This window comes from Ochotona curzoniae, unplaced genomic scaffold (genome assembly GCF_017591425.1).
Source record: "Ochotona curzoniae isolate NIBS_2020 unplaced genomic scaffold, NIBS_Ocur_1.0 contig_2321, whole genome shotgun sequence".
Classification (NCBI taxonomy): Eukaryota; Metazoa; Chordata; class Mammalia; order Lagomorpha; family Ochotonidae; genus Ochotona; species Ochotona curzoniae.
This window is the reverse complement of record NW_024465421.1, coordinates 9,510,436-9,532,307: the sequence shown is the minus strand read 5'-3', so window position 1 is coordinate 9,532,307 and position 21,872 is coordinate 9,510,436. Positions and strand designations below refer to the sequence as shown.

At 51.7% G+C, this 21,872-nt stretch overlaps 1 protein-coding gene across 3 annotated transcripts in view; it reads right to left on the bottom strand.

The window, feature by feature from the left end:
- The window catches only part of GSG1L (GSG1 like), a 117,538-nt gene that overhangs the window by 49,816 nt on the left and 45,850 nt on the right, over positions 1 to 21,872 (bottom strand). For all 3 annotated transcript variants that reach the window (XM_040973883.1, XM_040973882.1, XM_040973884.1), the window contains exon 2: positions 17,113 to 17,160. In XM_040973883.1, coding sequence (XP_040829817.1) covers positions 17,113 to 17,160 — 48 coding nt within the window. The remainder of the gene's footprint in view (positions 1 to 17,112; positions 17,161 to 21,872) is intronic.

Genomic DNA, 21,872 nt, shown 5'->3' with positions numbered 1-21,872 from the left:
ATTTAGCCAATGATATAACTCCCCTGCTCTGGGCTCGGGTCCCACAGTCAGCTAATAGATACCTGAGTGATCATGCAGGGGATTTGAATATTGAAATCCTCCCGCACTGGTTCTCACCAGCAAGCAGCTATAATCTTATCTCCTCCCAGGAGTCCTCTTCATCTTCCTCATCAACGTGTGTGCACGCGTGCGCACACGCACACACACACATGCACACGCACACACACACACACAGCTCTGTAGCTCTTTCAAGACCTTTGCATTCATTATCTAAGGCTCGGTTCAACACTGATGCTGCCAGTGGGTGCCCAACTGTTGTCACAGACTGATTAACAGCCTTTCCACTATGTAAAGTACACAAGCATTGTCTTTGTAAAACACTGCTCCCAGGCCCAGCATGATGGTTCAGTGGCTGAATCTTCACCTTGCAAACGCCGAGATCCCATATGGCCACCAGCTCATGTCCTGGGTATTCCACTTCCCATCCAGTTTCCTGCCTGTGGCCTGGGAAAGCAGTTGAGGATGGCCCAAAGCCTTGGGACCCTGCACCCATGTGGGAGACCCGGAAGAGACTCCTGGCTCCTGATCAGTTCAGTTCCAGTTATTGTGCCCACTTGGGGAGTGAATGAGTGGACGGGAGATCATTCTGGCTCTCCTTCTCTCTGTCAGTCTGCCTTTCCAATAAAAATAAGTAAATAAATCTTTGAAAACAAACATGCTCCTACTAAACTTCCTGGCCTCCTTTCTCACAACACAACCACCTCAAACCCCAGTGACCCAAATTCCCCGATTCTTCCCCAAAGGAGATATCCCTCTCCCTCCTGTGTGTCCCCAAACTCTTACTCATCCTTCAACAGCTTTCCCATCGTGCCCCAGTTCATACAACTGGACTTTATCTGTCCAACCCTGGACAGGTTGGACGCTGCTCTGTGCCTTACAGGATCTCTGCCTTGGTTTCTCTCTCAAGTCTCGGATGAATGGTTCATTGTGGGCTGTAACTTCCTTCCGAGAAGCAGACCCTGCCTTGACTGTGCCTGCCACCTATCACTGTGGGACACAGCCAGGGACAGGGAGATAGACTTGAGACAACAACCTGTCCCAATGTCTAATAACTCAAGTCAACTCCCCCAAAGACCTCCTGCCTTCCCATGTCTTCTCTGTCCACCAATCAGCTGTGTGGATGAACAGAGAACAAACAAATTCATCACGTTGTGTTGATTTCCTCTTGTGACCATGCCCATGCGCCTCTCCTTACCCATCCCTCATTCCTCCCACCTTGAAAATGACTTATTCCCCCCATTCTCCACACTATCCTAATTCTTTCATCTCTCTAGTGGCCACAGAAGTGTCAGGGCTTCATCATGCTTGCATCTGAGAGTATTCTGCTGCCCAAAACATTTGTCTCATTCCATTGATCCAAACATTCTGCTTGTCCCCAACAAAACATCACTGCGAAATATTTCCGAATGTGCCCAGCCATTAAATGAGATCTTGCCTTCACCTTCCCTTAGCCAAATACCTTTTAGAGTTTCACTACTTAACCTCATGAGTTTCCCTACTTGATTCTAATAGATCGTCCGCAGGATCGATCATACTGATCACCTCTGTGAAAGATGGGCCTTTCTAATGATGACCTGGATTTCCAGTCCCTGTGGCTCCCTCGCCCCTCTCTCCTTTCCCTTTTTTCACTCTGCATTCTTCCTCTCGCGTGCCAAGATTTCAGCACTGACCTCTGGACAGCTCCCGAGACCAGGTGCGCCAGGGAGGGCTTCCACAGATACTCCACACCAGCTTCTCTCCCAATACAAACAAGTAGAGGCATCCATTCCATGTGGGTGCTAAAGAACCCTGTCACCCCCACACCCTAACCTCTCCGCAGGTGCTTTAGCCTGACAGCATTTAGACACGCAAGGCATAAGTAGAGGTAAAAAATATAGATAATTGTGTAAATACATTTATGTTAAGCATATACTACACATACTTATTGAACTGCGTAGCAAATGGAATATTATCATAGCATGCTGTGTCCTATAGAGAGCACACATACATAATGCATAGTTATGTGCAAATGTGCATATATCAGCACATACAAATGTATAAATATACACATATACACACGTATAATGAAGGTCAGGGAAAAGAAATGAACAACCTAACTGTCCTACTACCACTATCTTCATCTGGCACAATTGTTAAGATGCTTTGGTTTCAGCTTCTTATTCTAGCTTCCTACTAATGTGCACCCGGAAAGGTAGCAGATGATGGCTCAAATACCTGACTCCCTATCGCCAACACGGGAAGCCCAGATGCCCCCGGCTTCAGTCTCATCCAGCCCTGTCTATTGCAGGCATTTAAGGAGTGACCCAGTAGACGGTTCTACTGGCCTCTGTCTCTCTCTTTCTGTGTCCCTGCCTTTCCCACAAAATGATAATCGATCAGTACTTTTTAAAACAAGATGATTTCCCTCTCATTTTTCTTTGCATGCATTTTTATATCCTGCCGGACCTACACTTTCGTGCAAAGTTATTCATATAAAGGACGTCACAAACCCTGCACCCTATAACTGTGCCATTGCAGAGTTCCCTCTTACTTTGTGGCTGGGTAACCCCTTAAGGGAAGGACAGACTTACATCCACTTAGTGATTGTTCTTGTACTACTCCAGCGCTTGGGGCTACAAGTAACTGGATGCCCTGACTCAACTCCCATAAGGAAGACATTCTTATCTCACCTAAAAGAAACCTTGAAAGGAAAATGTCTCTGGGGCTGATTAATTTGGCAACTCAGAAATGTCACAAATAATGACCTTGCTGTGGGTGCTCTGTGATGGTGGGTGATAGATGGCAGACGTTCTTAGCATGGCCCCTGACTGTATTTAGTAATAAAACTGCAGCCATCCAAGCCCAAGCAGGAGGTAAAGGCTGATTTGCACATCTCATCTTGAGAGCCAAAAAGAGTTCCCACAGTCTCCCAACCCAACCAGGTCCCACATCCTCTTCTAAACCAAGGACACAGGGTAATCAATCAGGATTTATATCCTGGGTTGGGAATGTGGGACCACCTTCCATAAGAGTGAAGAACTGGCCAGGAAGGGACAGATATAAGAGGCTGGAGGACTGGCAGGGCAGGGAGAGGGGTATGGCTGTTCTTGACAGTTTGCTTGCCTCCAGCTGAAGGAGTGACTGACTGAGCAAGCGAAGGAAAATGGCATTTGATTTGGGCTTTTGGGACTGTGTAAATGTCAACTCTAGAAAGGCTCTGTCTTGAGGCAGGAGGGCCAGTGTGAGCAGTCGGAGAGGCAGAAGGGCGGGGGTCGAGGGTGTGTCCAATGGAGGAGAATGAATGTCCCTGGGAAGTGGGGGTGACAGGTGAAAGAGAGGAGGGACAGGTGGAAGATGAGGGCAGACTGGGGTCAAACTGGGGGAAAGATCTGGCTGCCAGCTGGAGAAGGCTGGATCCTGAGAAGGCTGGGCCACAAGAAGCCATTGAGGAGAGGCTATGGGTCGGGAAAAAGACCCATGGGGGATAAAGGCTTCTCAGTCCAGGGAAAGTTGGCTGGGACAAGCCAGGATCCTTCCATGCTGGGGACTGGGGCTCAGCCCATGGTGATGCTCCTGCTCAGGGTCTCACAGTACGTGGGAGTGGAAGGGCAGGAAGAGTCAAGGTGCATGATGGCCTCAGCCCCCAAGCCAGCACGCCAGAAGAGAGGAGACATTCCAGAGAGCAGGGCTGTGCCCTTGGGCAAGCAGCCATGCTAGCCCTTTTGCATGGTGACACCAGCGAGCCGCTGAGGAGGCTCAGACAGGGCAAGGCCAGCATGAACAGAGTGGCAAAGTATGCAAGCTCAAGTGTAGGAGGTGTGTATCAGGCGTGAATGTGGAGCTGATGACTGGGTGGCAAAAAAAAAATACCCCCCCGTGAACCAAGAGAGCTGAGATGGGGGCCACGTGCCACAGCCCGCTACAAGGGCCAACAGAAAGGTCACAGAAAGGAGGTCAGCACTGAGGCTTGGGAATGAGTTCATTGCAGTAGCTACTGCTCCTAATACGAGAAACTGGGGGTGCTGGAGTGGACCTGGGCCACCACACCCTCTCCAAAACACATTGTGTGCACTGCTTGCAGACAGCCTCATCTTCTTGCCAACAGACAATGGATTTTGGGACAGGGAAAGATTGCTTGAATGGGACAGAAAAAAAGCACTAATCCTAAGGAAAAGCATGATATATTTAATGCTTTTAAAATTAAGAATTTCTTTGAGTCCTTTATATCATATGCAAAAATAAATAAATAAATAAATAACCTGCAATGGATCAAAGACCACAGTGTAAAAGCTAAAACTTAAAAGAACACACGGGGGGGAAAGGTTCACAGCATTGGATTTGTGAATGATCTCTTGGCTCGAAAGCAATGCATAGGGCAACAAAAGAAAAACTGATCAACAGAACTACATCAAAACTACCAACTTGAGCATCAAAGAACATCATTAAGAAAGTGAAAAAGAAGGGGCAGGTGTTCCTCTACCTGTGACACCAGCATCCCTTATGAAAGATGTTTGAATCCTGGCTGCTCCACTTCCACCCCCAGCTCCCTGCTTGCGGCCTGGGAAAGCAGAGGATGGCCCAAGTCCTTGGATCTTTGCACCCACATGGGGGACCTGGATGAAGACTCTGGCTTCTGACTTCATATTGGCTCAGCTGCAGCATTTGCAGCCACTGAGAGAGTGAACCAGCAGATGAAAGATTTCTCCCATCCTCTCCGTAAAATAAATTAAAATCAAACCAAAAGAAATTAATCGTAAAGAGAGCGAGAGAATGGAAAGGAAACCCACAGAACGGGAGAAAATATTTGAAGATCAGGTATCTGATGAGAGGTTAGTATCTAGAATACATATAAAAAACTGCTATAATTCAACAACAAAAGCTACACTCTATGATTCAAAAATCGGCAAACAACACTCCTCTAAAGAAGATATATTGCAGGCCGGTAAGTCTATGAAAAGATATTTGGCACCACTAATCACCTGGGAACTGCCAATCCAAATCATAGTGGGATACTATTTCACACCCATTAGTACGGCTATTATTCACCAATCAATCAATCAATAACAAGTATGTGGAGCAGTTGGAACCCTGTGCATCGCCGGTGGGAATATAAAGTTGTGCAGCCATTAAGGCAAATGACACGGCAGTTTCTCAGACGTAAGATTGCTCAGTGCTCCAGCAATGCCACTTCTGGGTGTGTACCCCTAAAATCTGAAAGCAACAAATCAAAAAGATCATGTGAAACAGGCAAACAAGGCAGCATTATTCACAAGAGCCCATAGATGGAGAATATAAACATGAAGATTCTCAACAGCTAAGTGAACAAACAACACGTGGTCCAGACACACATGGGACTGTTCTTCAACCTGGAAAAAGAATGAAATTCTGACCCCTGTCGCATCACGATGAACTGTGAAGACGTTCTGCAGAAGACCCCAGACGTAAAGGTCAAAGGCACAGATGATGCTATTTCTAACCCACGAGACAGCAAGGAGACTGACGATGGCCAGGGTTGAGGCAAGGAGCAGAGCGTCATCGCTTAATGAATAGAGTTTCAACTGGGAAGAGAAAAAAGTTCAAACAGGTGCACAGTCACACAGAGCCTGAGCGAATTTCACACACAGGTAAACATCGCTAAAATGGCCGATGTCCTGGCTGTCTGCTTCAAAGACCACAATGTAAAAGCTAAAACTTAGAAGAAAACACAGGGGGAAAGGTTCACAACGAAATGTTTAAGAGTCTGCACATCAGCACACATCTGGGAGAAGTCAAGTTTCACAGCGGGAGAGCTCTCTGCAGCCCGTAAGAGCAACAGAGGATTACAGCAGCCAGGAAACGACCCCGGTAAATCAATACGAGAAGGACGAGCTCATGGCATCAGACACACGATGCAAAAACAGGCCCTTTGTGTGAAACTCCCAAAGCCGCAAGGATCAAAAGATGCCCAAACTCATTAGTAGGCACGGAAATGCAAACCAAAAGCCACAAGGTACCACTGGCAAAATGCATAACTCGGATTGTGTCAAGTACTGTCAAGGATAGATGGATAGATGTTTTCTTTCTTTAAAAACAATATTTTTTATTTATTTGGAAGACATAGAATTGGTTGGAGGAGAGAGACAGAGATCATTCATCCACTGGCTTACTCCCCAAGTGGCTGGGGTGGACCAGGCCAAGGCCAGGAGTCAAGCACTACACCCAGATCTCCCAAGGGGGCGGCAGGGACCCAAGCACCTGGGCCATCCTCTTGCTGTCTTCACAGACGCTTTAGCAGGGAGCTGGATTGGAAGCACATCACCCAAAACTTGAACCTACGCTCTGATTAGGACACCAATGTCGCAAGCAGCAGCGGACCTGGTTGCGCCTCCACGCCAGCCCCAAGCAAAGGAGGTTTTCATAGTCCACTCGTGGGGAAGCGAATCGACAGCCTACTTTGGAACGTGGGATGGCTTCATGTAGTGCAATTCAACATACAGAAAAGGCAAACTCATCACCTCCCACTTGGGGAAACCCCAAGTCACAGGCTCTCCAACTGGAGCAAAGGCTGGCATGACCCAAAAGACTCGTTCAGCGCAAGTCCCCCAGGGCAGCAAAGCAGCTGGCGCAGCAGGTCCATGGGGATAGGGAGACCTGGTCAGGGACTGGCATTTCCAACCCCCTCCCAAATGATACTGATGATGTCAATCTGGGGACCCTGCCAGAACTGGTAGGTTAATTCATGACAAAAACTGAAAAGGGCTTAGCTATGCACTCGGAGTAAAAGGAATCAACAGAGGGGGGCGCTCTTGTGCAGCGGAGTACCGCAGAGCAGTGAAAAAGGGTCAGGCTGTGGACACCATGCTGTGGAATCAAAGGAGACTCCCAAAATTGCTCGCATCCCAAGAGCATGAAAATAGCTCAGCAGCGCCTCCACCTGTAGCACTCAGGTTTGCGCGCTCAGTGACAGCACTAAGAAGCAGGAGCAGCTAACTTTATGAAGAGCCAGGGAAGTAAACATTTCATCTGATGCAGGCCAGGCGGTTACTATGGCAACTGCACGACTCTGCCATCACAGCCCAGACACAGCCAGCCACAACCTAAAGGAATGGGCGCGGCTGTGTTCTAATAAAACTGTATTTACAAAAGAGGTCATATGGCATAGGTTGTTGCCACCCAGAGTAGCAGCCAGAAAGGAGCTCCCAGGGGCTTCCGGAAGACTGGCAATGACCTACTTCCTGACTTCAGCCATAACAGTTTTAGTTACCATACTTCTTTAAGCTATACAGTTATGCCATATGTTTTTCTGAATTGTACATCTCTGTTTGAAAGGTTTTTAGAGCCTTGCACAATGTCTCGATTGGCTAATCCTCCCCTTGCAAGCACCAGGATCCCATAAGGGCACTGGTTCTTGTCCAAGTTGCCCCACTTCCCATCAAGCTTCTTGCCTATGGAGTGGGAAAGCAGTCGAAGATGGCCCAAAGCCTTGGGACCCTGCACCTACATGGGAGACCTGGAGGAGGTTCCTGGCTCCTGGCTTTGGATAGGTGCAGCACCAGCTGTTGCAATCACTTGGGGAGTGAATCATTGGACAGAAGATCTTCCTCTCTGTGTCTCCTCCTCTCTGTATATCTGATTTTGCAATAAAAATAAATAAATCTTTTTAAAAATAAATAAATACTGAGTAGATCAGCAAAGTGTGGCCTGCCCATACAATAGAATATCTGGCAATTTTTAAAAAGTGCACAAGATTGATAAATGCTATGAAAATCCATGGCTGGGGGTTGGTGTTGCAGCACAGTGCATTAAACTACAACATGCAATGCCAGCATCCCACATAAGCACCAGTTCTGGAGTCCCAGCTGCTTCATTTCCCATCTAGCTCCCTTCTATCGCACCTGAGAAAGCAGTGGAAGATGGCCCCGGGGCTCTCATCCCTGTATCCACATGAGAGACCCAGAGTTCCAGGCTCCTGCCTTCAGCCTGGCCCAAGTCAGGCTGTTGCAGTCACTTGGAGAGCGAACCAACAGATGGAAGATCTCTCTATCTCTATCTAGCCCTCTCTGTGTGTGTGTGTGTGTGTGTGTGTCACTCTATGTTTCAAATAAATAAACACATCTTAAAACCAAAACAAAACCCTCATGGAAAGTGAGAGAAGCCCGATGTAGCAGCCAGCATTTCCAACATGCTCAGAATGGGCACGCGGACAATGGCGGACAGTGGACCAGCAGTGGACCAGCAGCTGCCCAGGCCTGTGGAGAAAATAGTTGGAGGAAATGAGGTTCCCTTTCTGGGATGATGGAAACATTCTGGCATGGAGAGTGACACTGGCTGCAGGGCTCTCCAACTACATGGAAACCGTGGGACCGCCTCCTCGATTGGGCTAACTGGAAAGGGGATCGCAGCCACGCACTGCCTAAGGATGCTTCACTCAGCCACCAACCAGCTCAATGACAGAGGGTCTGCAGGTCGCAACAGGGCTGGCAAACTCTCCCAGCCACGTGCCACTGTCAGTGTCTGCATGGTGTCATGCAACACACCACCGATGTTTGTAGCGACGCTGCTGTAAACGACTCTACAAAGCCACAGCATTATGTATGTATCATTCTATTAATTTTTTTTTTCATTTTTATTGGAAAGGCATAGACAGAGCTCTTCCATCCACTGAATCACTCCCCCAAATCTTCCCTCCCCTTGCCTAGCTGGGAGGTGGAGAAGCCAAGATGGAGCACCTGGGGACTCTATCAGGGTCTCCCACGCGGGTGACCAGGACACCGGCCATCTCGCAGGGAACAGGGATGAAGAGGGGAGCTAAACTGGGATGACATCCGGGCATTCCAACACGGACAGGGACCTCCTACTCAGGATCTTAATCACAGCATCAAACACCTGCCCCTATACATCTATCTTATCCTTTTTTAAGATCATTTTCCTTCTACTTAATAAAAACAAACAAACAAAACAGGTTTCCTGTAAAACAGCCTGCCACAATGGGCTGTCGGCAGCCTCCATGTGTTTACGACATGGCTTAACTGCATCACTTCCTCTGGCGTGCCATGTAACCTTGGATTTTGCTCAGCACGGTCCTGGGTGGTGATACAGCAGCCTTCAACCATCCAGGGATAGGGACGCGCATGCTAAGACATCATCATAAGGATGTATTTCCAGAACGCTACCCCACCACAAAGCGACTCCTGCCTGCTTACCTCAATAAAGCTGTTATCAAAGATAAAATGCTTCGATTTGGAATGACTAAAATGGATGCCTTCCTCTCCCTGCAGCTACATGTCTCCACACGACACAAGAGGAGGCCTGTGAGAAGACACTGCCCTTCGGCAGCATCACTGATACACTCCCCAGATGACCTCCACAGCCAGCACTGTGCCAGGCCAAAGCCAGGAGCCAGAAGCCAGGAGACTTATCTGGGTCTCTTACATGGCTGACAAGGGACCAAGCACTTGAGCTGTCTTCCACTGCTCTCCCAGGCGCATCAGAAAGGAGCAGGATTGGAAGTGGAGCAGCAGCCAAGACTGGAACCGGCAGGTTTATCAGCCATAGCACCGGCCCCGGGAACCCCATTTGGTTTTGCAGGGAAAACCCATTTCTCAGGGATTGATATTGCAGGAGGTAGCCTGACTCTTCCCGGTCTTACCTGGAGGCCTCAGTTTTCTCTGCTGTAAAAGACAGCCGCCCCTGAGATCAGCTCGAGAGCCTCTCGCCACTGCACAAATCAGAGCAGCACACAGGGCGCGGATCCCTCCGAGCACAGCAAGCACAGCAACCATCACAAGAAGGCAGAGGTGACTGCAGGAGGCTCCAAGGCCTTGGAGGGAGTTGACAGTGGCCTGGGGGCGTGACACGTGGGCCTGAGCCAAGGCTTCCCAGGGCCTTGGTCCTCATTAGCTCTTCGGAACTCTTCTCTGTGCTGGCCTGATTGTGGGGGGCGAGACACAGGAATCCGAGCCCTTTGCTCCCCCAAACCAGCATCTCCCACCGGTTACAACTCTCATGACTTGGAACAGGTGCCTCAGTTTTCCCATCCCTAACAAGGTAGAGCAACAGCAGCAGCCTCTTCAGGTTGTCAAAGACCAGGTGCACCTGCTGTGTGTTCACCAACACTGACATATGCTAGTTTGGGTACCATCATCCTTATTGTCTTAAACATCTTAGAAAAATAAATAAACTGCTGCACAAAAACCGAGCGCTGACAGGTGTCCTTGCTCAGGATGAGGCACAAGGGAGGGCCTTCTCAGCAAAGCAGTGAGGAGGACGAGTAGGAAATAGACTGCGGATGGGAGGCGAGGCCCAGCGGGGGCAGGGCAGATGAGAAGCAAAAGCAGAGCCCCCAGGGAAGGAGTCATGAAGAAGTTGCAGACAGGTATAGCAAAGTGTGCACTCGAGTGCGGGGCCCTAGGGGACCCCCGCCCTGAGGAGGACAGGCGTGGGAGCACAGCCCTGGCTCTACACCAGAGATCTATATACAAATCATGTGTGTTTCGTTAAACTTGGGGGACTGTACACCAAGGACCTGACTGTAAATGATCCCAGGGAAGTGACAGCTACTCCTCTATATGTGACACACCCACAGACTCAACCAACCTTGAACTGAAAACACTCAGGAAAAGGAGGCCTGGGTACCAAACAGGTGTGGCCTGAGCAGGGATTGAGCTGTAACCCAGCCAGGGAAGCCACCACCTGCAACCCCAGCATCCTATAGTGGCTCCTGTTCCAGAGGCTGCTCCACTTCCCATCCAGCTCCCCACTAATGTGCCTGGGAAGGCAGCAGAGGATAGTCCAAGGGCAGGGCCCCCACACGGGAGACTCAGCTGAAATTCCAGATGTTCAAGTATGCAGATGGTGTTGGACACAAGCACCAGGCTGCTCTATCTCCTGGATTCTGGTACCCCAGGGGCGGGGGCGATTCCAGACCCCTTGTCAAGCCACGGGACAGCTGGATGTCACTTCTCTGAACAGCAACCAGAACCAAGTCTGAGCTCACGGTCTCTGCACACGGCAGACAGTGTGCTGTAGCCAAGCGTGGCCTTGGAGAGCACATCCTGTCTTCTGTGCCTCCCCCCTTGGCACCTGTGTCCAGGGACATGGGATGTTCACTGCCCACACCCATGCCATTCCCACAGAGACCACAGTGAGAAGTCATGGACCACCCCCGCCCTTTCTGACTAGCATGGATAATTTCTCCCACCACAGCATGATGAGAAATTCAAATTCCCTCTGTTTACACTTAACAGAGTCTCTTCAGCGCAGAGAAACTGTTTCCAATTATGAAACATGAAAGCCGGTCGCCGTTCGGGGTTAATACGACACTCGGCAAGCGGGCGAGCCGGCAAGACTGCCCAGCCACCTAATTACTTGGAAAGATAATCTTGAATAATTGGAATTAGCGCAACTAAAGCAATTATTAGATGTTGTGATCTCCGCGAGCGATCTGCCATCAGGCTCCGGGACTTCATCACCTTTCAGAAGAGTGTGTAATTAGAGGAAGCGAGGGTTTCAGGGACCGGAGTGGCAGGAAGGGGCGGAGGGAGCGAGGAGAGAGCCACTGGCTGGGAAAGAAGGGGGCAGGGGCAGGGCCAGCAGCGGGCTGACTGCAGGCTGAGCCCTCTCTGATCTGCACCTGCTGTGTGTTCTGCAGCAGGCACCTAACTTCTCTGGTCATCCTGTATCCCTTCCTCCACCCATCCAGTAATGTCGAGGGACACGTGGGCTCACCCCCTTGCCAAGGTTGGTCCTTCTCCCAGGAATGAGTCCCCCAAGCTGCCCTTTGCTGCAGAAGGAACTTCACCCCTCCTTCAAAGCCCTTCCCACATCGCCTCCATACAGTTTTCCCAGACTACCATCATTCCTTCCAAACTCTTGTGACCCCCACACTCAAAGGCAGACTTCAGGAGCAGAGTTACGGGGGACTTTCTGCTGTGCCTCAGCTCCTGGCACACCACCTGGCATTGGGAGAGGCTGACCACCGGCCAGGGTCAGGGGAGGAGGGCAGGGTGGTGGCAGCTCACACCGAGAGCAGACATGCCAAGAATGAATGATTTCTGCTGTGACTTTACAGAGAATGATCCCACAATGAGATCTTGTCAGAAGATGCCAGAACCTTGCAAATGGCCCAGGACCATTCTGAAGGCTGGAAGAATCATCCCAACACCACTGGGAGTGGGAGGAATGGACAGGTGCAACCCGTGAGCTAGGCTCCACCTCCTCAAATGTTGTCCGTTCCCTTAGAATGTGAACAATCCATCCATTTTGCCAGGCCCTGGCCACAGCCATGTCCCTGGTGGCCGGGAGCGAGAGCAGGAAAGGCAGACTGAGGGCCAGGTCAAGAACATCTTGGGTTGGCTCTTGGAGATAGATGGAGGGATCCCCAGGGAGCCCAGGTGGGAGGCAGGCAGCCAATCTCCTGGGTTAAGGCACAAGTTCGAGGACATGCCGGCTCCACTGTGCGTTCCGGCCACAGGCAGCACCTTGACCCAGCTCCGGCTCCCAGGGCAATGGCGGAAAGCAACCGGAGACACGGGCTCCTCCAACCCCTTGCCTGCTCAGCGGGATCTGATCTAGGCACGCTTTAGTTCTATGACATAAATCAATAAAATGCACTAAATAAATTAAGTGAGCAGCGGAATTGTAAATCGATTTTGGGCGGAGGCAGAGCGAAGCTGGAGGGAAGCGGCAGGAGGCTGTTACACGAAGCCGAACTCCGGGAGGGACTCAGCGCAGCGACCCTGGCAGCCTTCCCCCCTCCCCACCCTCAGCGCTGTGCATCTCGAGAAAACAGTCTACAAATAAAAACTCCGGGCCTCAGAGATTGTGTTAAAAACCGCCACTGACTGGAGGCTGCCAGAAGGCCCAGGGTGCAAAGAAACAGGGGCAGCGGGCAGGCACAGCCGGGGGGTGGGGGATGGCGAGCAGCGCAGCCCTGAACACATCACTTGGAGTGCCTGGGCTTAAGTCCCTAGCTGCACTTCTAACTCCATCCTGTTGATGTGCACCCTGGCAGGCGGCAGGTGGAGGCTCAGGTACTTGGGTCCCAGCCACCCATGGAGGAAGTCTGAATGGCGTTCTTAGCTCCTGGCGTTAGCCTGAAGACATCTGGAGACTGAACCAGCAGATGGAAAATCTTTCTTACCCTTCCAGTAAATAACTTAAAAAAAAAAAATCAGCTCAGCCCAGGTGGGTCACAGGAGACCAGTGCTGTAGGAGTTGGGTCCAGGTTTCTAAACCCAAATAAGACACCCGGTACCTCCAGCACACTATTCCCTGTTCATTCTGGCCATCCTTTATTCACTCAACAAACCTGTACTAAATCTTGGCTCTGTACTAACCATACCTGGGCCACAGGGGCTGCAGGGAAGGGAAAGACACAGTGTCTGTTTCAGGGAGGGTCCAGTCTGGTTTGGGGGAGACCACACCAATGGCATCCCAGGTGCACCTGCCCCTGCAGGTGTGTCCCTCCAGGGCGCTCAGGGAGTGCAGGTCCCGGTCCCAGCTGCATCAGGATGACTACAGATGAAGCACGGCAACTACAGATGAAGCACGGCAACAACGTCTTAGCAGCTGAGACGTTCATGCAGAGGTGGTGAACGGCTCAGCGGATGGGAGGCAGCACAGAGCAAGCCAGGGAGGACACATCAGACACTGCCTGCGAGATGCGTGCAGCCTGCGAGACGCCCACATCCAGTGGCGGGCACTGGTTCGAGTCCTGGCTGCCCTGCTTCTGGCCCAGCTCCCTGCTAAGGTGCCTGGAAAACCAGGACAAGATGGTGCGAGAGCTTGGATCCCTGCACCCTCGTGAGTGACATGGGCAGAGTTCCTGGCATCAGTCTGGCTATTTGGGGAGTGAATCATGAGATGAAAGATTTCCCTCTTTCTTTCTGTCTCTTCCTCTTTGTGTAACATTACTTTTTAAATAAATTTTAAAAATCTATCTTATTTTAAAAAGAATGTCCTTTTAGAATACAGAGGTCATAAACAGAAAATTGAGCTAAAGGGAGCAGCAACAAGGACACTATTTTTCATGAAGGACTTGGGCATTTTTTTTAAAGATTTATTCATTTTAAAGGGAAGAGACGGAGTGATAGAAAGCTCTCCTCCGCTGATCCATTCCCCCAATGGCCACGAGAGTGGAGGCTAGCGAGCAGCTGAAGCTGCCAGCTCAACCCGGGTCTCTTCCGTGGGTGAGAGACTGGAGGACTCGAGCCATGCCCTGCTGCCTCCAGGGTGTGCATGAGCAAGCAGCTGGATGGCAGAAGGAAAAACCAAGACTTGAACGCAAACTTTCCAACAGGGGACACAGGTGCCTCAAGCAGTAGCTTGGCTACTAGAGCAGGTGCTGCCCCATTTCAGTCTTTCAAACCATATACTCACACTGCTTTGATTTTTTTTTTTAATCAAAGTCACTTTGTTTTTTTTCTTTAAGTTCTCAAATGCAGAGGTGCTGGCTATCCGTGCAGTATGGCTCAACAGGCTCCCAAAGCCAAGTGTGTGTGAAGAGAAGTTAGGAAAAGAGTGGGAAGAAGGCCTGGGAACCCCGTGCGGGAAGAGTGGACGGAGGAAACGCAGGGAGAGCAGGAGGAAGCATGTACTGCTTAGAGGCAAGAAGCTTCTGGAAGGTGCACCTAGCACAAGGTAAACACTCAATGGTTACATTGGCTTGGTCAAGGCTGTCTCTACCTTCTCTTGGTCAAGGCAGCTGCGCAGCCAACAGACCATGCCACACAAGGACCGATTAGGATCAACAGGTGGCTGGTGCAGTCCGGTAAGGAGCCTGAGATACTGCATTCATTTGTTCATTCATTCATTCATTCATTCACAGTGCGAGCCCATCTACCTGCCAGTGAGTAAGTACTGAGACTTGGGAACTGAGCTCTTTCTCAACTTGACTGCGGAAGACTTAGCGGTGGGTTGGGGGTAAAGGGGAGGCACGCAGACCCCTTCCCAGAAGTCAGGGCACTGGCATAGCTGATACTGGAGAAAGACATCGCCCCCATCTTTCCAGCAGAGTGACTCTGCCTCCCTTACCTGGAGCCCGCCCACCACAGCTGCCAGCTGCTGGCTGCTGGCTCACCTCTCTTCCCCCAGGGCACCACCCAGGAGCGTGGGAGTCTGGTCCCAGGAACTGACTGCACGCAGGTGCTCGGGATGTGCGTGTCAAATGCAAAGGGACATGGGAAGACGGCCCCCTTGGGGCTTGCAAAGCAAATAGATGAGGGTGACTTCGTCCAAATATTCAGGTCACTCAGGGAGACAGTGACCAGGGGAGACTTCAACTTGCAGTCTGATCTCTCTCTCTCTCACACACACACATATTCACACACTCATGCGCTCACACATTCATACAAGCAATCTGACCTGTGTGTGAACATAGGCATTCACACATGACACATGCTAGCACAGCGGTACACACACACGTGAGCACATCTGTGCACATATCCACAAGAGGCATTTTCATGTTCGTTCATGCACACGTGTGTATACTCCCACACTCACATATGCTCCTCCACAGCTTGCACACATGTACACACTCCCAGGGGCCCCTGCTCATGGAGATACACTTACACACAAACACATACACACATGCAGGCAAGCTCACACACAGGCTGTGCCTCCTGGGATCCCCAAGACCCCAGGGCTGACCGGATGTGCGTGCCAAAGGTCTCCCAGCCCAACAGGCAGTGGGCGGAGCTTGTGTGTTGGGGCCAGCAGCCAGGGGCCTGCATTAAAGCACAGCTCTGCACCAGAGGGGAAGCCTAGGTGACTTAACCTGCCTAACCCTCAGTCTCCCCATCTGTCAGGTGGAGCTGAGAACAACAGCTGATTCTTCACAAGGTGATGGACCACCTGCATACCAAATACAGCTACAGGGCTTGGCCCATAGGAACAGCCCCATCAGCTCCTCTCACTGGTCAGTAATGTCACGGGAGTGTCTCCCAATGAAATCAGTTTGGAAGCCATGCCCCAGAGGGGTCCCTGCCACTTGTCCCTCAGGCTCCCAAGAATCAACAGGCTGCAGCCCCCCAAGGGGAAAGTAGACATAAAACATGACCAGCCTTGGAGTGAATGACCAGGGGCACCCCTCTGTCTCCGGGAGCTCCGTGTCCCCAGCAGGGGGCGCCATGCACCCAGGACTTCAATCCCACTGAGTCAAGCAAGCATGCAGTCCAACACTGTGTGGTGCGGAGTGAACTTGTACTTCGGGGATGTCTGCCTCAGTTTCCCCTCCTGAATCTCCAGGCTAAATCAAGAGCTCTGCTCACCTGCTGGCCACATGCTCCGTGGCCCTGCACCAGTCTCTCCTGCAGGACTCACCCTCCCTCTACTTCCCTCCAACCTGCAGTCAGAAACTTTAACACCTGGGATGAAGATCATGTGACCCAGCCTCCCTGCAGCGGATAAGTCCTGCTTGAGAAGACACATGCAGGTGCCTTGGGCTGAGAACAACTCCAAGGAATATTAGAGTTGATGTACCTCTGGCCCCACTCCAATCCAACTGCCCAAAGGCTGCCACGATAGCTGACACCCCCGCCGCCACCTTAGACCATGAAGACAAACACCATATGGTGATGGAAAGAGGCAGAAGAAAGGTTCCTGGCGCAGAGGCAGCCTGAATTGTCAACTTCCAAACTTTCATAAACTTGTCCCTTGATGCCAGTTCTTTGGAGTCACAGTGACCCGCAGGTGAGTCTGCTTCTAATCTCTGATGCCTCCATTCCCACCTGGCACAGCTGGGATTACACAGCACTGGGGCTCTGCCCACCCATGAGGTCCCTGTGGGTGGCAGTATTTGTCCTATCAGGCCCTCCTCACTTCCTGGGACAAGCGAGTCAACCCCCCAGCTTCTGTTCTCCAAGGGCAAACCTCACACCTGAAGGTAAACGCCCAAGCCCACCTTTCCCAGCCCGACTTGTGCACACCCATCGCGCCTCCCCAAAATCCCAGCATGCTCCGGACGGGGAGGGCAAACAATCCATTCCAGCTGCCTCTTGCGTCTCACCCGGCACTTGGGAAAGTGGCCCAGCGTCCAGCAGGTGCTACAGAACAGCTCTGGACCAACGCCCCAAGCAGGAGAGGGGACACACTCACCTTTCTCCGATGCTGGGGCCAGGTCAATGAAGCTGCGACATTTCTCACCTTTGGAAAGAAAGAGTGGGTGTCAGGCGAGAAGAGGACGCATGCACGCCAACGCAGGCCTCCACGGTCTCCCTCGCACAGGTGCTGTTGTCGCCACCCCGGACCTGGTGTGTCTCCTGTCTCCCAGCCCCTACCAGCAACCCATCCAGCCCAGTCCCCGTGCTCATCATCTGCCCCAGTTCAGGTCCCCATGTCCCCCAAGTCCTCGCTTCAGGAGTGTTAAATTCATTACTTGAATTTTACTAAATTCATTTACTTGAGACTGAGCACACATGCCCTTCTATCCACAGCTTCACTGCCAGATGACTACGACAGCCAGGGCTGACTGGCCCAAGCTGGAGCTGGTTGCAAGGAACTCGACCCAGGTCTCCCACATGGGGTGATAGGGCCCACGGACTTGAGCCCTCACCCTCACCTCCCAAGGCACAGCAGCAGGAAGCTAGGGAGTCAGGAGCCCACGGCTCACCCCACATCCAGACCTTCTGATGTGGGACCCCAGTATTGTAGCCAGCTTCTAATCACTAGGCTAAAGGCCCAGCCCTCTTCGATGTTATTATTAAGGATAGGAAACAAAAAGCAAAAAAAAAAAAAAAAAAAGTCTTTTTCTTTTTGCAATCTCACACTCCATATAATATTTGTGAAGCTAGGATTAGCAGCGGCACAAGGACCCAAGCCCAGTTACTCCAACAGGAGCTGGGTGTGTCCCAAGGGACACCTGAACGCCAACCCCAAGAAGGCTAGCTTCATAACACCCACACGACGCTCCTGCCAGCACAGACCCGCCCAGGCCACACACACTCCAGCTACAACTCCTTCCAGCCCACCCCCAAGGACAGAGTCAACCTGTGGACTTGGTGCTGGCCTCCCTGTCCAGTCCGCTCCCAACCCTTCTCAGACCCCTCCCCACATAGCGCATGCTCCCTCTCACCTCTGGGCCTTTTTTGTATGTGCTAACTGACCCCACCCCATCCCCTCACTCAGAATACACTTCCCCTCTCTGCTTCTTCATGCTGGGAGAGCAGTCCTCTGCCAACCAAGGGCTGTGAGGGAAGATGGGAGGCACAAAGAAAGAGGTGGAAGGAGGGAGGGCCATGCTACACGAGCTGGGTTCTGTACCCATGATTGTAAATCTTTTTTAATGTTATACTCTCAAAAGTTGGAGGGCATGGCCTGGAGTGTCCACGGTGGGCAAGGCCACATCGAGTGATAAAACAAAAACGAAACCTGGGTTTTGGCAACAATATTCACAAAAAACGAACACACGGAGCATTCAACATTTCCTTCTCTGGAAAGTACATTTGGTTCTGCTGATCCCTCTCTGTCAGATCCTTGCTCACCAAGAGTTGGGGTGCCCTGAACAACACGCTGCAGGCTGCATGATCCCAGGATCCCGTCTTCAGAGAGTGCCCGGCTCTGCCAACAGCACCTGCATCCTTTGTGGACACTTGACCAAGACCTTGGTGTTGTCTTTGCCTCCTGTCTCACACCCGCCCATCGGACCCACGGTTTAAAGGCCTCTCTCAGCCCAGACGGAGCTTCAGTTCCTGGATGCCTGTGGGCTCCGGAAATCCTCGGGGGGCCTAGGTTCCTTGTGGAAACTGGTGCTGTACATGCCTAGGACCCGCCATATCCTGCCACATCCTTAAAGTCACATCTGGATCACCATAAGGCCTCGGGCCATGTGAACGCTGTAGTGACTGTTTTTATCTTATTGTCTGGGGATGCATGACAAGGGAAGGAGTCTCCACCTGCTCGTTTCAAACAGCGGTTTCCTCTAATATTACCATTTCCTATGGCGGCAGGTGCAGGGCCCGTGGACAGCATAACAACATTTGTTTATAGTTGTGCTTTATCAGAATGGGGCAGACAGGCAGGCAGATCTTTGACCTGCTGGCTTACCTCACCCCAAGAAGGTGTCGCCCAAGGGGTGAGCAGTGGACAGGGTGGAAAGGAGGACAGCCTGACCCTCTCTCCTCTGCCCTCTGATTCCCTGTGGATGCATCGCCCTGGGAGAAGCCAAGTGACAGGTGACCCAGAGGCCCAACAGGGATGCCACCTGCATGGCCACCAGCGCCCAGTCATGAACCCTCTCCAGGGGTTCATGCTTTCCTGGAATCTTATCACAGTATCTCTCGCCCCATTGTCACCTTCCACCTGGAGTCCAGTGTGACATCTACAGGACTATATGAGTGGCACATCTGACACAGCAGGTGGAGGCTCCGGGTCATTTTGCTGCCTTTGATCTGGATCCTTGGCACCTCCAAGGCCCATCCAGGCCAGGAAGAGCACCTAATATGGGGACCACAAGTGTGTGAAGCCAGAATCCACACCCCAGCATCCGGAGGAGGAACCTGAGTCTGCAAGGCTGCCCTGCCCGAGGTTACACAGTCAGCAAGCAGCAACATCAGGATCTGGCCCAGAGGCCATGTCTTTCCAGAACTTTCCCTCTTACAGGGGTGCTCACTTGTCCAGAAGTGGAGCAGGGACCCAGGGGCACGCCCCAGCCAGACCAGGTGGACTCTGAAAGATCTCTTGGATGGTAATTTCCATCTTTGACAGAAGTAGAGACATTCAGCCTTGTGTCCCCAACCCCGGGAACTGTCAAGTCGCAGCCGGCGGTGGCGGCTGCCTCACACCCGGCTGTCCGCCTCACCAGCATGGGGTTATTTTGAAACAAATCCCAGACGTTGGACGCGAAATGTCCTTCTGAAGGGCGCATGTGACTGCTCAGACAAGCTAAGCTGGGAGGTGTTTGCTCCTAGACCTGCTGGTGGCCTCACCTTAGCAGGCTCGGGCTGCAACATGGGAATAAAACACAACATCTGACCTTGAACGCAGATTCGATCCTCCTCTTCCACCTTGTTGATCCCTCTGACCCAGCACCATCTCAGGTCAGGGAGAGGGGAGTGGGCTCAGAAGTGGCCTGGCAATGGGCACAGGGACACCGAGACTGAAAGAGGCTGGCACAGGCCCTTAGCTGAAATGAGACTTCCAGCAATCCAGCACAGACTCCAGGACGCGGTCAAGGCCGCCTGGCTCTGGCTCTGTACCCAGGCCTGATTCCAGGAATGTCACGCAAGGTCTTCCCTCCACCAGGCCAGGTCTAATTGAGAAAGAAGCTCGTGTGTACACGGCAGCCCGTGGCGGGGGGAGAGGAGACAGCCAGGAGCACCAGGGAGGGCGTGGTGCAGCACCTGGCCTGGGCTCTGGTCTGACACGGACCTGAGTTCAAATCCCAGCTCTGCAGTCTGCTGGCCACGGGCTGGGGGTAACAAATGGCTTGAGGGTTTCATAGCTGGCTGCCCCTTTGCCAGGAATGGACCATCGCTCCATCCTCCTGGGGCTAAATGAGGAAGTAGACAGAAAACAAAATGGCACCTACAATGTAAATTAGAGACAAGGGCAGGGCTGAGCACAGTAGTGAAGTCGCCACTCGGGGCAACCTTGTTCTAGACCAGAGTGCGTTCCTTTCCTCGCTCTGTTCAGATCTCTTCTCCCCTCTACACATCTTGGGAGGCAGCACTGCTGGCTCAGGTCCTTATGTCCCTCCCTGCCAGCCACGTGGGAGACCAGGATGGAGCTTCCTGGCTTTTAGTAGACACTGTGTGTGTGTGTGTGTGTGTGTGTGTGTGTGTGTGTGTGTGTGTGTGTGTGTGTGTGTGCCTTTCACATAAATAAACACAGATTGGAAAATCAGCAACTAAATCACATGCTTAAGAAATCCAATCATGGGGTGCAGTGGCATACAAGGCTAAGCCTCTACCTGGGGTACCAGCATCTCCAGTTCTCTGTTTGGCCTGGGAAAGCAGCAGAGGATGACCCAAGTCCTTGGGACCCTGCACCTGCCTGGGAGACAGAAAGAAGCTCCTGACTCGTAATCAGCTCAGCTCTGACCATCGCCAATATTTGGAACACAAACCAACAGCTGGAAACTCCGTGTGTGTGTGTGTGTGTTGTCGTCCTCCTCTCTGCTACTTTAACAAATGACAATGTTTGTACAGAGGGCAGGCTGAAGTATGAACTCCCAGCCCCAAGGATGCCTGTCACGTTCTGTGGACTCCCCCTCTAGAACGGGGGGTACTCACAGAGACAGTTGGGCTCAGAAGGCCACCCTGTACTTCCTCCCACCACGCCCCCTCTGCAAGCGGCTCAGCTTGTTGAGCCTTTTGCCTCCACCTGCCGAACAGAAACCACTGGAGGACAGATGTTCGCCTTATCCCCAGAGATACCACGACTTCAACGGACACATGAAACGGCGGATAACACCAAACCCAGTAGATCGTGTTGGCCCTCCACACACAGACCCACAGCAGAGTGTTCTTTGTAAACTAAGCACAGTAAGAAATGGACAATGACAGCCAGTAATAAAAGAAGAAAAGGCATGTGACCGTGGGCTCATCTCGTATTCGAATACTACAATAACAGGAGCACCGAGACACCTGCAAAATGACTGACAGGCAGGCAGCGTACACAGAGTGGACACACTGCACACAGGGAGGACTCATGTGCTGGGCAAGAAGGAGGGAGGACAGCGCAAGATGCCCATCACACCACTCAGAGTGGCTTACACCTTCAAACGGATGGATTGCTTCTTTCTGGAATGTTCCATGGCACATTCCCTTACTGCAGTTGCTACTAGGTACCTGAAACTATCAGAAGCAACACCCTGAGTAAGGGGGTACCCAACGCCTGTCTTCTAACCTGTGCACATA